This window comes from Takifugu rubripes, chromosome 22 (genome assembly GCF_901000725.2).
Source record: "Takifugu rubripes chromosome 22, fTakRub1.2, whole genome shotgun sequence".
In the NCBI taxonomy this organism is placed as follows: domain Eukaryota; kingdom Metazoa; phylum Chordata; class Actinopteri; order Tetraodontiformes; family Tetraodontidae; genus Takifugu; species Takifugu rubripes.
Genome location: NC_042306.1, coordinates 9,251,076 through 9,266,531, shown reverse-complemented (window position 1 = coordinate 9,266,531; position 15,456 = coordinate 9,251,076). Strand labels below are relative to the sequence as shown.

General features: G+C 42.7%; 1 protein-coding gene across 6 annotated transcripts; it reads left to right on the top strand.

Annotated features, from left to right (window-relative positions):
* Positions 1 to 66: 66 nt before the first annotated feature.
* On the top strand, positions 67 to 13,956 carry LOC115247856 (uncharacterized). 6 transcript variants are annotated; one of them, XR_003886912.1, is made up of 9 exons: positions 67 to 2,889; positions 5,545 to 5,562; positions 6,131 to 6,316; positions 6,403 to 6,660; positions 6,825 to 6,917; positions 7,205 to 7,222; positions 7,611 to 7,734; positions 12,780 to 12,914; positions 13,352 to 13,956. XR_003886912.1 is itself a non-coding variant. In XM_029830509.1 (7 exons), the coding sequence occupies exons 1-7, from the start codon at positions 2,826 to 2,828 to the stop codon at positions 7,652 to 7,654; spliced, it is 681 nt and encodes a 226-aa protein (XP_029686369.1). In that variant the 5' UTR covers positions 67 to 2,825; the 3' UTR covers positions 7,655 to 8,256. The 6 variants fall into 6 exon arrangements, 4 of the variants coding, with proteins under 4 accessions (XP_029686369.1, XP_029686366.1, XP_029686367.1 ...); XR_003886913.1 differs by lacking the exon at positions 12,780 to 12,914; XM_029830509.1 differs by lacking the exons at positions 12,780 to 12,914; positions 13,352 to 13,956 and having other exon boundaries at positions 7,611 to 8,256.
* The last annotated feature ends 1,500 nt before the right edge of the window (positions 13,957 to 15,456 follow it).

The window sequence follows — 15,456 nt, the reverse complement described above, 5'->3', positions numbered from 1 at the left end:
TACACAGCATCTATGACAATCAAGGTTTTCCCCAGACGAGAAACCCCATGAGTCTGACCACCAAGAACCACCCTACTACCAATGGCCAGACAGATAAGGGGGGGCATGCAAACACATTTGGTAAAGCATTGTCAGTGAAACCAGCTGAGAGAGACAGAAGCAGAAGAAAGGGTTATTAAACTGGTCCTGTATGACGCAGCCAACCCGTTTTCTCAGTTTTAAAGGACTTGAGTTTGCACTTTGCTTTTTAAATTCCACTTCCACTTCGACTCAGTTGCCTTGTAATTATACCAAAGTTATGTCTTCTCGTGTTAAGTGCCATTTTGCACATGAACCTTTGCTCTGGGATGCATTAATACGCACAATGTGCATACTAACGAAAGTTCTTTTCCTCTGATTGGAAAAGTCCCCTGGGCGCCCATTGGGCTTCACTGTAAAACTGTCCGTGATCAAATGAGTTGTTGAAATTGTTGGTGGGACACGTGACGTCCTCTTCATTTCTGGGATGTCTCAAACTACGCGCACAGCAGCTCAGCGCCTCAAGCCACCCGCACCGTCACAGCTCGGAAACTCCAAGTGACGCCAAGTTTAGTGACTGTCTGTGCCAGGTGGAGGGACTCAGAATAGCTCTGATGCCAGAAGCCAAATGCCGTGTCGCAACATGAAAGGCTGCCAGGCATTGCGCGCACGCATAGACTATGCCGCGTCATTTACTTTCGGGAACGTTGGATGATTTTAAATTTAGTCTGGCGCTTTATAAGTGAGACAAAGTTTGCGGGACAGGAAACGGTTCATTGGATCGCACGAAGGAAGACAGTTTGTTTTCTGTTTCTTCAAAAGAGAAGCACGTCTGCAATCCAAGATCAAATATGGGACAACAAAACTCCAAATCCACCGCTGAAGAGCGAAGCATTTTGCACCACGACGGTGCAGTGGCCGAGTGCCAGAGAAAGGACGCTTGTTGCTCTCAAGCCTCCGTTTTCCACATGCAAAAGAAGATGAACAACCTTCACCATTCTCCCCGGACACGAGAGAAGTCAGCAGGCTATCCTTGGCCCCAGAGCCGCTGTGATGCCGGGGGGCTGGTGTACGTGGTGGACAGTCCAACCGGTGGCGTGTGGGTGAAGCAGGAGCAAAAATGGACTCGGTCTTGACGCCGATGAAGACACCATCCATTCTGTGGAATTAATTCCAATCACCCCGCGATGCGTAACGCGGACGAACCTCTTGGAGGGTCTTGGAACGAGTGGACGAAGATGCCACAAGTTCCTAAACCGGGCGCGGCGCGCACTTTAAGATGGACTGTCTCATCGACGTGGAAGAGAGTGCAACTGTTTGCTGTATTTTATTGATTTAGCCTATTTGAATTTTTAATAGGCCCAGCAGTTTCAGTTCGCACAGACCTGACTTCGGTGGTATGAAAGCAGTATTAGCCTCCATCATTCTCTCAGCAGAACTATTTGAAAGAACAACAAATAGAATTCGTATTGCTGAAAAATTGGTTTAAAATGTTCTCTTGAACTTATCCACCTTGGAAGGTGTCCCAGCATGATTACCGAGTGGTAAAAGATCGGGACAAGTTGAAGAACGCTGTAAAGTTATTTTTTGTTTGTTTTGTTCTGTGATTTTTTAAAACTATTTTAAAACTTTATTTCACAGAGAGCGCTATTAGCTAATAGGACTGTGGTGACTTTAAACCTGCGTAAACGTCTTGATTTCTCTCAAAAGTCTTTTTTCAATATCATTGTTGTAAACACATATTTGTACTCCATACGATTGTAAGCCTTCTTAAATTGGAAAAAAATGGGAAAAAAATGTATTTACTTGAAACACTTTAAAGAAGCACATCTGGTATGATTATGGTGACTCATCTTTTGTTTATTTTGGCTGATAAAGTCATAATTGTACTTGCAGAATGAGCAATATCATTAAACAATAAACAACTGAGTGAGGAGTGCATCTTCTCCTGGGACCAGTGTAGGTGTGGCTGCATGTACTTCCTCAAGAAGATTCTTAGGGGCGGCAGACGGCAACTCGCTCTCACCGTGCTAGGCGTGCGCGGGGAGCTGCTTACGTATCCCGGGGCAATTGTGCAGCAGTGGAAGGAATGCTTCCAGGAGCTCCTCAATCCTACCAACACATATCCACACGGAGGAACAGAGTCGGGAGACTAGGAGGTGGACCATCCAATTTCCGGAGCAGAAGTTGCCGAGGTAGTGAAACAGCTGCAAGGCGGCGCCCGGGGTATCTTAAGGCTCTGGTTGTTGTAGGGCTGTCCTGGTTGACACGCCTCTGCAACATTGCATGGACATCGGGCCCAGTGCCCCTGGACTTTTTAAGAGTGAGGACCAGAGGGTGTGTTCCAACTACAGGGGGATCACACTCCTCAGCTTCCCTGGGAAAGTCTTTGCCAGGGTGCTGAAAAAGAGGATCAGATCGATAGTCGAACCTCTGATCGAGGAGGAACAATGCAGGTTTTGCCCCGGTCGTGGAACCACGGATCACCTCTTTACCCTTGCTGGGGTGCTTGAGGGGAGTTGGGAGTTTGCCCAACACGTCCACATGTGATTTGTGGACTTGGAAAAGGCCTATGACCAGGTCCCCAGGAGCATCCTGTGGGGGGTGCTCCGGGAGTATGGGGTGGGACGGTCCCTTGATACCGCCCAGTCCCTGTACCACGGAGGAATTGATGAACGTGGCCGAGGAGAGGGCTGTCTTGACGTCACTTCTGAAGCTGCTGCCCCCGAGACACGTGCACTGATAAGGAAAACAACCAAACGAAACGAAAAGTACACGGAGTAAGCAAGGAGCCAGAAAAGCTCAAAATGTATTTTGCCTTTCTCACGTTGATATTCTTCCGTCTTTCATGGTGTTTTCGCCTTCCAGAAGGTAAGAATGATCCCATTTTGCATTGTTCTCCAGCAGATTAAACTAAGATATCGACGGAGTGGTAATTTCGTTGATCTGACTTTTCCTTTTAAACCCTTTACGTTACGTTACATTTTCTGTATTGAAACAATGCATAATTACTAAATAAATCGTTCTTTATATTACAGTTAATTCGTGTTAAAAATGTGTGTATCAAATTTGATACTCCAGGTAAATAAGGTGCTTTATCGCTAAACGGTCATGTCACATTTTTGTGATGTAATCTACATCATGCCTACTACAATACAAACATACACTATTTTGATGATTTATTTAATCTAATTAATGATTGAAATGCCATCTTAAAATACATTTTGGGTATTTTCACAATAACAATTCCTCTGAAACCATAATCGCTATGCTATATTGACAATTTGTTATGTGTCTTTGTTATGTGTATTTTTAGATGTCAAAAAGAATAGAGGAAGAAGAGAGATAAAGAAAGCACATTGAAAATGTCATCAACATGATAATAGATGGCAATTCAAGTGATATGGAGCAGTTAGGAGAAGATGATGAGGATGATGAATGATGAATCAGAAAGTGATGTCTGATGAGTCAGTGATGGGCAAAGCAAAAAGGAAAGAATACAGATGGAGAAAAATACAATATCAAGCTCCATCTGTCGATTTCATTGCATGTGTTGAGGAAGGTTCAGGCACGGTGGTGTGGTGGTTAGCACTGTTGCCTCACAGCAAGAAGGCCCTGGGTTCGATCCCCGGTTGGGACTGAGGCTGGGGACTTTCTGTGTGGAGTTTGCATGTTCTCCCTGTGCCTACGTGGGTTCTCTCCGGGTACTCCGGCTTCCTCCCACAGTCCAAAGACATGCATAATTGGGGAGTAGGCTAATTGGAAACTCTAAATTGCCCGTAGGTGTGAGTGTGAGAGTGAATGGTTGTCTGTCTATATGTGTTAGCCCTGCGATTGACTGGCGTCCAGTCCAGGGTGTACCCTGCCTCTGCCCATTGTGCTGGGATAGGCTCCAGCCCCCCCGCGACCCTCAGTGGAGGAACAAGCGGTAGAAAATGAGTGAGAGAGAGTGTTGAGGAAGGCACAGAGGACAGGTGTGACTGGACACAATACATGTATTTCAAACAGTTTGTCACTGATGAAATGCTACAGGAAACTGCAGAACAAACCAACCTGTACAGTGTACAAAATGAGTGCAAGTCAGTAAACACAACTGCCAAAGAGATAGAGCAGGTTCTAGGCATGTACATGCATATGGGGTTAGTGCAGATGCCTTGTGTGAGAGCCTACTGGGAGATGGAGACAAAACTCCCTGCAGTTTATGATGTGATGTCTCGAGATCGGTTTCTGAAATTGCTGGCAATGATTCACTTTCAGGACAACCTCAGTGTGTCTGATGATGCAAAGAAAGATAAACTGTGGAAGCTCAGGCCATGGTTTCAAAAACTGCGAGACCAGTTTCTCTGCATACCTCCTGAAGAATGTCATGCACTTGATGAAATTATGGTGCCATTCAAGGGAAAATCTCATCTACGTGTCTACATGCCTGCAAAACCTCACAAATGGGGTTTCAAGATGTGGGGACGTGCTGGACAAAGTGGCTTTCTTTAGGACTTTGATGTTTGTCAAGGTGCACAAAATCCAGACAGAGAAAAGTCAGAAGTTGGTGTTACAGGAGAAGTTGTGCTGAAAATGACATCAACACTTCCAGCAAGAAAAAATCACAAAGTCTTTGCAGACGACTACTTTGCACCAGGGGAACTGATGTAAAGGGGGGTCAATGGACTTCAGAGTGAACCAGGACAACAACATCATTGTAAGATGGTACAAAACATGTGAAACGCTGGGATCGCAAATCCAAAACTCACATAATGGTTCCCAGACCAGCCATTGTTGAAACATATAACAAATTCATGGGAGGTGTTGATCTCCTTGATATGCTGTCTGCACTTTACAAGTTCAGCTTTGGATCCCGAAGATGGTATATGTACATCTGGTGGCACACTGTGACAGTGGCAGTCGTCAATGCATGGCACCTCTACAGCAGAGACCAGAAGAAGCTAGAGCCCCAGATGAAACCCATGGGTCTGCGAAGGTTTCAGGCTTTGGTTGGCACTTCTCTCACAAGTGCAGGAAAGAGCAAAATCAAGTGTGGCAGACCACTGTCCTCTCCAGAAGCAACTGCAACACCACCCCGTAAAAGGCCAAGCTGCAGTGTGCCTCTTGATGTGAGAAGGGATGGCATTGATCATTTTCCAACATGGGAAACCCGACAGAGATGCAAGCACTGCACTGGCAATCACTTCTCACATGTCTACTGTGAGAAGTGTAAGGTGCATCTTTGCCTGAACAAGGAAAGAAACAGTTTTTCGGCCTGCCGAAAAAATTAGAATTTTCTGGCTATTTTTTGATGTGTCAGGCTTTATAGGGGTTAAAGGTAAACAGTGTAGGAACCACAGATGCTTTTGGGCTCTCAATAAATTTGATTTGGCAGAGATTAATGAACCACAGCATGTATTTTTGAGTAATTAATTAGATTTTTTTAATCTAAAATTTTGATTGGCATTGCAACTTCATGAGTTGTTTCTTTCGTTGCATTACAAGGAGATGTAAAACATGGTCATGTGTTTTGTCTTTCTCATCTAGGTTTGAAGCAGCCTGGAGGTAAGATCCCAACAACAATCCTTATGTACTCTCATATTTCACTCCAGTGCACGCCCTCCTCACTTAGCAGCCATGGGAGATGATTGTCAAATGGTTAAATATAAGATGGCAGCAAAGATCAGATTCTAAGGCACTGGTTAAGCCTTCACCCATGCTGCAATTCTGTGCACTTTAATGATATTTATTTTGTTTTCTGATCATCAAATAAAGGTGGTGGAGTAATGTCTGGCTGTTTTTGATACACATCATGTGACCTTTTTGACTGATAGGACTGTCACATGATTGGGATGTGTAAGACAGGTGTTGACACAGGATGTGAATTTGTTTGAATGTGTCACCGTGTCCAATTTTGATTGGCATGGACTGCTTTTAACTAATTATCACAATTCCATGATATAACTTTTCTTTATAAATAATTTACATACATTGCTGTGCATAATGTTCCGATGCAGAATTGCAACTTCATGAGTTGTTTCTTCCGTTGCATTATGAAAACTTCCTTCATTGCAACACATGAAACATCACTGTTGACTCGCATGCGTAAAAAGTCTTATCTGATATCTTCCAGACACCATAGTCATAGTGCAGCTGCAGACCTGGGGAGTGGTCGGGGCACAGCAACTCAAGGGCCACGTCCTCCTCAATGGTGTCTCTCTTCCTCCAACAAACCAAGAAGTAGATGGCATCATCAAGAGCATGTCGGTTGATGACCACCTACCGAACATCGTCGGCGTCAACCTGGCTTTAGTGCTGAGTATGAATCATTGTGTTCTGGTTGTAAATGTAAAGTTTCTTTTTTTAAATGTACAAATTTATAATTACCCTCATCTCTTTTATTAGGAAGCTGTACTGTTCTGCGTTCACGTGAATGCATACTCGAGGGGTCTGAGCTGCACTGGACCGACCGCATCTTTTGTGATGGCAAAGTCTATCTGACTCTAGGCCCTAATGACACTTGGATACCCCATGTCCCACAAGCGATGGCCCTAAAGGCGTTGTGGGACCAGGAAATAGGGCGTACAAGGGAGGAGAGGATCCGACTTCAGGAGGGATGCTTCAGGTTAATGAGAAAACTCGGACTTTCTGTTGAAACCTCAGGTACATTAAATAATCCTGACTCAATTCTGTAGTATTTTGGCTTAACCATATTGTATGTTTATTTTAACTTGCTGCCTGAATTTTTTTGAATTTCCTTCTGACTGCATCAGTCTACTTCTGCATAGAATGCATGACCTATTCTTTGATTTTTACGTCCCTCTCAGAGACACTGTTACTTCAGTATGTGATCCCAGTTTTGTGCACCCTGGCATTTACTGGGTTTACTGCAATCAGCCTTCTCCTTGCCAACAGACTGGGTGAGTAAATCATCGGTTTTGGGTTGATTTATTATTTATTTTTATTGACTATTGTTGGAATTATGAGATTATGTTGCAGATCTCTGCTGCTGTTGTGACTATTTGAAACAAAAAGCGGGAACTGTTTAATCTTTTTTTACAAGTGGGCTTATTTCCACTTGCCGCGATGAACTGCAGAATAGTCGTGGTTTGTTTTCGAATGCACCCCGTCACATGATTTGGGTATGGCATCTCAAACTCACAAGGAGATGTAAAACATGGTCATGTGTTTTGTCTTTCTCATCTAGGTTTGAAGCAGCCTGGAGGTAAGATCCCAACAACAATCCTTATGTACTCTCATATTTCACTCCAGTGCACGCCCTCCTCACTTAGCAGCCATGGGAGATGATTGTCAAATGGTTAAATATTAGATGGCAGCAAAGATCAGATTCTAAGGCACTGGTTAAGCCTTCACCCATGCTGCAATTCTGTGCACTTTAATGATATTTATTTTGTTTTCTGATCATCAAATAAAGGTGGTGGAGTAATGTCTGGCTGTTTTTGATACACATCATGTGACTTTTTTGACTGATAGGACTGTCACATGATTGGGATGTGTAAGACAGGTGTTGACACAGGATGTGAATTTGTTTGAATGTGTCACCATGTCCAGTTGTTCCTTTGACTGAGGTTCAGTTTGTGTTGTTCTTCTAGGTGTCATTGGATCGATTATACATTATCCTCGGGGCCTCAATTAAATGGTCACAACTGTAGAAGGCCGTATTGTGATCCAAAGAGCCATCTGATCCAGCATTTCTTTGATAGTGCAGCCTTCTTTGTGCGTATACTGTATGCTGAGTGTTACTCGCTATCTAAATGCTATATATTTGGTCACTTGTAAATCCACACCATTTTATGCACTTTATTGCCAATGAACAAGCTTTTAAGTCATATGGACACAAAATATCCTGTCTTATATGTAAATATTGCTGTTGCATAATGTGTAGCATTTTTCTGCACTACTGAACACAAATACTGTATGTGGTAAATACTTGCAAAACATTTTACTATATTTAGCTTTGTATTGTTACATCATTGATTTGAAATCTTATTTTAATAAAATATACCTTATACCAGCACATATACATTTGTTAGTTTCATGACCAATCAAAAATACATTGTGGATAAGATTATTTTAATCTATTGTGGGCTAAACTGTTTCTGAAAGCAAGACAAAACATCTTTTAAACAAGCACTTATTCATCTGCATCCACGGCTGAAACTTATCTCCCTGTGTTTCCAGCACATGTTATCCTTCAAGATACCAATACATTAAGAACTAGACATATTTTATACGATACAATTTGTTGACATGTTTTAATCAAACTCTGGAGAAAGGTTTCTTTATTGTTCCAAAGATAAATGTGCCAGATTAAAATGTTATTACCAACGGTTGAATTGGTAAGAGTGTACTCTGTCATTTTAAATCATTGTGATTGCCCATTCACACATGTATGCTGTTAAAACTATATTTCAACTGTATGTGGCACATTTAACCAGTAAGAGTATTTTTCTTGTGTTTAATCCACATATTGATCCTGTCACTCAGCCTTACAGTGTATCTTAATGTATATCCATTTATATATTGAATTAGTGGACCAAAGATGGAAATCAACAATACAATAATTCCAGGTTATGCCATTCTTTTGGAAAGTACTGAAACAACATTTTAAACTTATATTGCATAGGTGCAATCCTGTTTTTCCTCACAAGATGACTCAATCTTTTTTTTCCTCATGGTTTTTGTAACAAATATTTCTTCCATAAATATGTGTCATTTACTTGACTTAACACAATCCAAAAGAGACAAGGTTACTCTCCACTGAACAACTCTAGTACCGTAATGTGGCCACTAGGTGGCAACAGCTTCGTAAAACGGGGATTGATTTTGCCAGACTTTTTTTTATTTTGCTACCGCAAGCGTCACTGAGCAATCGAGATGGCAAAGAAAGGCCAGTTGGTCGAGCTCGTCCGCATTGAGCGGCCTGTCAGCAGACAAATCTGCCAACTTGTCCCTGCAGGACTTAAGACGGACTCGTTCCCAGTGAGGGTTGGACTCCACCAGGGCTGCCCTTTGTCACCGGTTCTGTTCATAACTTTTATGGACAGAATTTCTAGGCGCAGCCGGGGAGTGAAGGGTGTCGAGTTCTGTGGGCGGAAGATCTCGTCGCTGCTTTTTGCGGATGACGTAGTTCTTCTGGCACCATCTAGCAGGGACCTCCAACACATTTTGGGGCAGTTCATGACCGAGTGTGAAGCGGCAGGGATGTGGATCAGCACCTCCAAGTCAGAGTCCATGGTCCTCACTCGGAAAAAGGTAGAGTGCCTTCTCCGGGTCGGGGAGGAGTCCTGCCCCAGGTGGAGGAGTTCAAGTATCACGAGTGAGGGTAGGATGGAACGGGGGATTGACAGGTGGAATGGAGCGGCGTCAGCAGTGATGCGTCAGCAGTGATGCGTCATGGTGAAGAAGGAGCTGAGCCGAAAGGCGAAACTCTCGATCTACCGGTCGATCTACATTCCAGTCCTCACCTATGGCCATCAACATTGGGTGATGACCGAAAGAATGAGATCGCGGGTATAAGCGGCTGAAATGAGTTTTCTCCGCAGGGTGGTCGGGCTCAACCTTAGAGATAGGGTGAGAAGCTCGGGGAGGAGCTCGGAGTAGAACCGCTGCTTCTCCACATTGAGAGAAGTCAGCTGAGGTGGCTCGGGCATCTGGCCAGGATGTCTTCAGGACGCCTCCCTTTAGAGGTGTTCTGGACATGTCCCACCGGGAGGCGGCCTCGTGGCCGGCCCAGGACGAGGTGGAGGGATTACATCTCTCACCTGGCTTGTGAAGAGAATTGTGGTTTCCATGTGTTGTACCATATGTTTCTGTTTTCTGTTAGAAGTAGTTTAGAAGTTAGGGATGGTAGAATCATCAGCAAGTATAATAAAGATAAGCAGTCAGTTGACCCTTAATTGACATGATTTTTGTTTAGACAGTTATAATCGCAGGAGGAAGTCAGGCTGAAAGTGTTAAAGAGACATCGTAAAACTGGACAGCATAGTGGTGTTGATATGTTCATCTGCGGGAAGAATATGAACTTTGACCTGGCCATTTGGGAAACAACAGAGAACAAGGACTGTGCCCGCATCCACTGGAACTGGAAGAAGAAGACAAGGTCATCCAAGCAGAAGGACTGGATTGACTGGATTCGCATCAATAATTTATATATGTGTTTCTATAAAAGATTGGGTCAATGGATAGTTAGGTTGTCAGACTTCATGCCCTGACAATTGACTTTGTTATTGTAAGGTTATGAACTGGCCCGGAGCTCTGTAATATTTGTATCTTGAATTGGTTCTATTTGCTAAATACATGTTGAAATGTATTTTTGTTCTTCAAGTCTTCATTCAGAGAACACGCGGATCGGCAGTGACACACGAAGCGGTATTGCGATCCAACACTTGGGAGCGGCTGGAATTGATGGAGGAATTGATGAAAGTGGCCGGGGAGAGGGCTGTCTGGGCGTCCCTCCTGAAGCTGCCGCTGCGCCCGCAACACGGGCCCGGAAAAGGAAAACAACAAAAAAAACGAAACGAAAAGTATTCCAACCCGACCGCTGTGTGCACGAGACAACCAAGGACTTTTAAATTGAACCAGCAAAGCTCAAAATGCCTTTTGTCGGAGTTCTCACGTTGATGTTCTTCCATCTTTCATGGTGTTTTCGCGTTCCAGTAGGTAAGAATCTCATGATCCAGCTTTGCATTGTTCTCCAGCAGATTAGAAAAGAATACTGACGCTCACCAAACTAAGCTATCGACGGAGTGGTAATTTCCTGTGGTTGACGTTGCTCTGACTTTTCCCTTTAAACCCTTTACGTTAGTTTTCAAGTACACAAATACATACTCACTAAATTTTGCTTGATAGATTTAGTGCTCATTGTCAGAGACGTATTGGTATTTTGAGTGACTGTGGAAATCTCTGCTATAGATTTCTTTTAAAAGTAAACAGTGTAGGAACCACAGATGCTTTTGGGCTCTCAATAAATTTGATTTGGCAGAAATTAATGAACCACAGCATGTATTTTTGAGTAATTAATTAGTTTTTTTTAATCTAAAATTTTGATTGGCATGGACTGCTTTTAACTAATTATCACATTTCCATTATGTAACTTTTCTTTATAAATAATTTACATCCATTGCTGTGCATAATGTTCCAATGCAGAATTGCAACTTCATGAGTTGTTTCTTCCGTTGCATCATGAAAACTTCCTTCATTGCAACACATGAAACATCACTGTTGACTCGCACGCGTAAAAAGTCTTATCTGATATCTTCCAGACACCGCCATAGTCCAGATGCAGACCTGGGGAGTGATCGGGGCACAGCAACTCAAGGGTCACGTCCTCCTCAATGGTGTCTCTCTTCCTCCAACAAACCAGGAAGTAGCTGGCATCATCAAGAGCATGTCGGTTGATGAACACCTACTGAATGTCATTGGCATCAACCTGGCTTTAGTGCTGAGTATGAATCATTGTTTTCTGGTTGTAAATGTAAAGTTTATTTTTTTAAATGTACAAATTTATAATTACCCTCATCTCTTTTATTAGGAAGCTGTACTGTTCTGCGTTCACGTGACTGCATACTCAAGGGGTCTGAGCTGCACTGGACCGACCGCATCTTTTGTGATCGCAAAGTCTATCTGAGTCTAGGCCCTAATGACACTTGGAGGCCCCATGTCCCACAAGCAATGGCCCTAAAGGTGTTGTGGGACCAGGAAATAGGGCGTACAAGGGAGGAGAGGATCCGACTTAAGGAGGGATGCTTCAGGTTAATGAGAGAACTCGGACTTTCTGTTGAAACCTCAGGTACATTAAATAATCCTGACTCAATTCTGTAGTATTTTGGCTTAAAAATATTGTATGTTTATTTTTAACTTGCTGCCTGACTTTTTTAAAATTTCCTTCTGACTGCATCAGTCTACTTCTGCATAGAATACATGACCTATTCTTTGATTTTTATTTCCTCTCTCACTCTTTTTTTTAATAGTCCCAGAGACACGGTTACCTCAGTATATGATCCCAGTTTTGTGCATCCTGGCATTTGCTGGGTTTGCTACAATCAGCCTTCTCCTTGCCAACAGACTCGGTGAGTAAATCATCGGTTTTGGTTTTTTTTTTTTTTTTTATTGACTATTGTTGGAATTATGAGATTATGTTGCAGATCTCTGCTGCTGTTGTGACTATTTGAAACAAAAAGCGGGAACTGTTTAATCTTTTTTTTACAAGTGGGCTTATTTCCACTTGCCGCGATGAACTGCAGAATAGTCGTGGTTTGTTTTCGAATGCACCCTGTCACATGATTTGGGTATGGCATCTCAAACTCACAAACAGATCTAAAACATGGTCATGTGTTTTGTCTTTCTCATCTAGGTTTGAAGCAGCCTGGAGGTAAGATCCCAACAACAATCCTTATGTACTCTCATATTTCACTCCAGTGCACGCCCTCCTCACTTAGCAGCCATGGGAGATGATTGTCAAATGGTTAAATATTAGATGGCAGCAAAGATCAGATTCTAACGCACTGGTCAAGCCTTCACTTATGCTGCAATTCTGTGCACTTTAGTGATATTTATTTTGTTTTATGATCATCAAATAAAGGCGGTGGAGTAATGTCTGGCTGTTTTTAATACACATCATGTGACTTTGATGACTGATAGGTCTGTCACATGATTGGGATGTGTAAGACAGGTGTTGACACAGGATGTGAATTTGTTTGAATGTGTTACCATGTCCTGTTGTTCCTTTGACTGAGGTTCAGTTTGTGTTGTTCTTCTAGGTGTTATTGGATCGATTATACATTATCCTCGGGGCCTCAATGAAATGGTCACAACTGTAGAAGGCCGTATTTACAGGACCTCGTGATCCAAAGAGCCATCTGATCCAGCATTTCTTTGATAGTGCAGCCTTCTTTGTGCGTATACTGTATGCTGAGTGTTACTCGCTATCTAAATGCTATATATTTGGTCACTTGTAAATCCACACCATTTTATGCACTTTATTGCCAATGAACGAGGTTTTAAATCATATGGACACAAAATATCTTATCTTATCTTATATGTAAATATTGCTGTTGCATAATGTGTAGCATTTTTCTGCACTGCTGAACAGAAATACTGTATGTGGTAAATACTTGCAAAACATTTTACTGTATTTAGCTTTGTATTGTTACATCATTGATTTGAAATCCTATTTTAATAAAATATACCTTATACCGGCACATATATACACATACACACACACACACACACATATATATATGGATGTGGACACAGGATGTGAATTTGTTTGAATGTGTTACCATGTCCAGTTGTTCCTTTGACTGAGGTTCAGTTTGTGTTGTTCTTCTAGGTGTCATTGGATCGGTTATACATTATCCTCGGGGCCTCAATGAAATGGTCACAACTGTAGAAGGCCGTATTTACAGGACCTCGTGATCCAAAGAGCCATCTTATCCAGCTTTTCTTTGATAGTGCAGCCCTCTTTGTGCGTATACTGTATGTGTATATGTGCTGAGTATTACACAAATACTGTATGTGGTAAATACTGTACCTGCAAAACATTTTACTGTATTTAGCTTTGTATTGTTACATCATTGATTTGAAATCTTATTTTAATAAAATATACCTTATACCAGCACATATACATTTGTTAGTTTCATGACCAATCAAAAATACATTGTGGATAAGATTATTTTAATCTATTGTGGGCTAAACTGTTTCTGAAAGCAAGACAAAACGTCTTCTAATCAAGCACTTATTCATCTGCATCCACGGCTGAAACTTATCTCCCTGTGTTTCCAGCACATGTTATCCTTCAAGATACCAATACATTAAGAACTAGACATAGTTTATACGATACAATTTGTTGACATGTTTTAATCAAACTGTGGAGAAAGGTTTCTTTATATTGCTACTAAGATAAATGTGCCAAATTAAAATGTTATTACCAACGGTTGAATTGGTAAGAGTGTACTCTGTCAATTTAAATCATTGTGATTGCCCATTCACACATGTATGCTGTTAAAACTATATTTCAACTGTATGTGGCACATTTAACCAGTAAGAGTATTTTTCTTGTGTTTAATCCACATATTGATCCTGTCACTCAGCCTTACAGTGTATTTTATTGTATATCCATTTATATATTGAATTAGTGGACCAAAGATGGAAATCAACAATACAATAATTCCAGGTTATGCCATTCTTTTGGAAAGTACTGAAACAACATTTTAAACTTATATTGCATAGGTGCAATCCTGTTTTTCCTCACAAGATGACTCAATCTTTTTTTTCCTCATGGTTTTTGCAACAAATATTTCTTCCATAAATATGTGTCATTTACTTGACTTTACACAATCCAAAAGAGACAAGATTACTCTCCACTGAACAACTCTAGTACCGTAATGTGGCCACTAGGTGGCAACAGCTTCGTAAAACGGGGATTGATTTTGCCAGACTTTTTTTTTTTTTTTGCAACCGCAAGCGTCACTGAGCAATCGAGATGGCAAAGAAAGGCCAGTTGGTCGAGCTCGTCCGCATTGAGCGGCCTGTCAGCAGACAAATCTGCCAACTTGTCCCTGCAGGACTTAAGACGGACTCGTTCCCAGTGAGGGTTGGACTCCACCAGGGCTGCCCTTTGTCACCGGTTCTGTTCATAACTTTTATGGACAGAATTTCTAGGCGCAGCCGGGGAGTGAAGGGTGTCGAGTTCTGTGGGCGGAAGATCTAGTCGCTGCTTTTTGCGGATGACGTAGTTCTTCTGGCACCATCTAGCAGGGACCTCCAACACATTTTGGGGCAGTTCATGACCGAGTGTGAAGCGGCAGGGATGTGGATCAGCACCTCCAAGTCAGAGTCCATGGTCCTCACTCGGAAAAAGGTAGAGTGCCTTCTCCGGGTCGGGGAGGAGTCCTGCCCCAGGTGGAGGAGTTCAAGTATCACGAGTGAGGGTAGGATGGAACGGGGGATTGACAGGTGGAATGGAGCGGCGTCAGCAGTGATGCGTCAGCAGTGATGCGTCATGGTGAAGAAGGAGCTGAGCCGAAAGGCGAAACTCTCGATCTACCGGTCGATCTACATTCCAGTCCTCACCTATGGCCATCAACATTGGGTGATGACCGAAAGAATGAGATCGCGGGTATAAGCGGCTGAAATGAGTTTTCTCCGCAGGGTGGTCGGGCTCAACCTTAGAGATAGGGTGAGAAGCTCGGGGAGGAGCTCGGAGTAGAACCGCTGCTTCTCCACATTGAGAGAAGTCAGCTGAGGTGGCTCGGGCATCTGGCCAGGATGTCTTCAGGACGCCTCCCTTTAGAGGTGTTCTGGACATGTCCCACCGGGAGGCGGCCTCGTGGCCGGCCCAGGACGAGGTGGAGGGATTACATCTCTCACCTGGCTTGTGAAGAGAATTGTGGTTTCCATGTGTTGTACCATATGTTTCTGTTTTCTGTTAGAAGT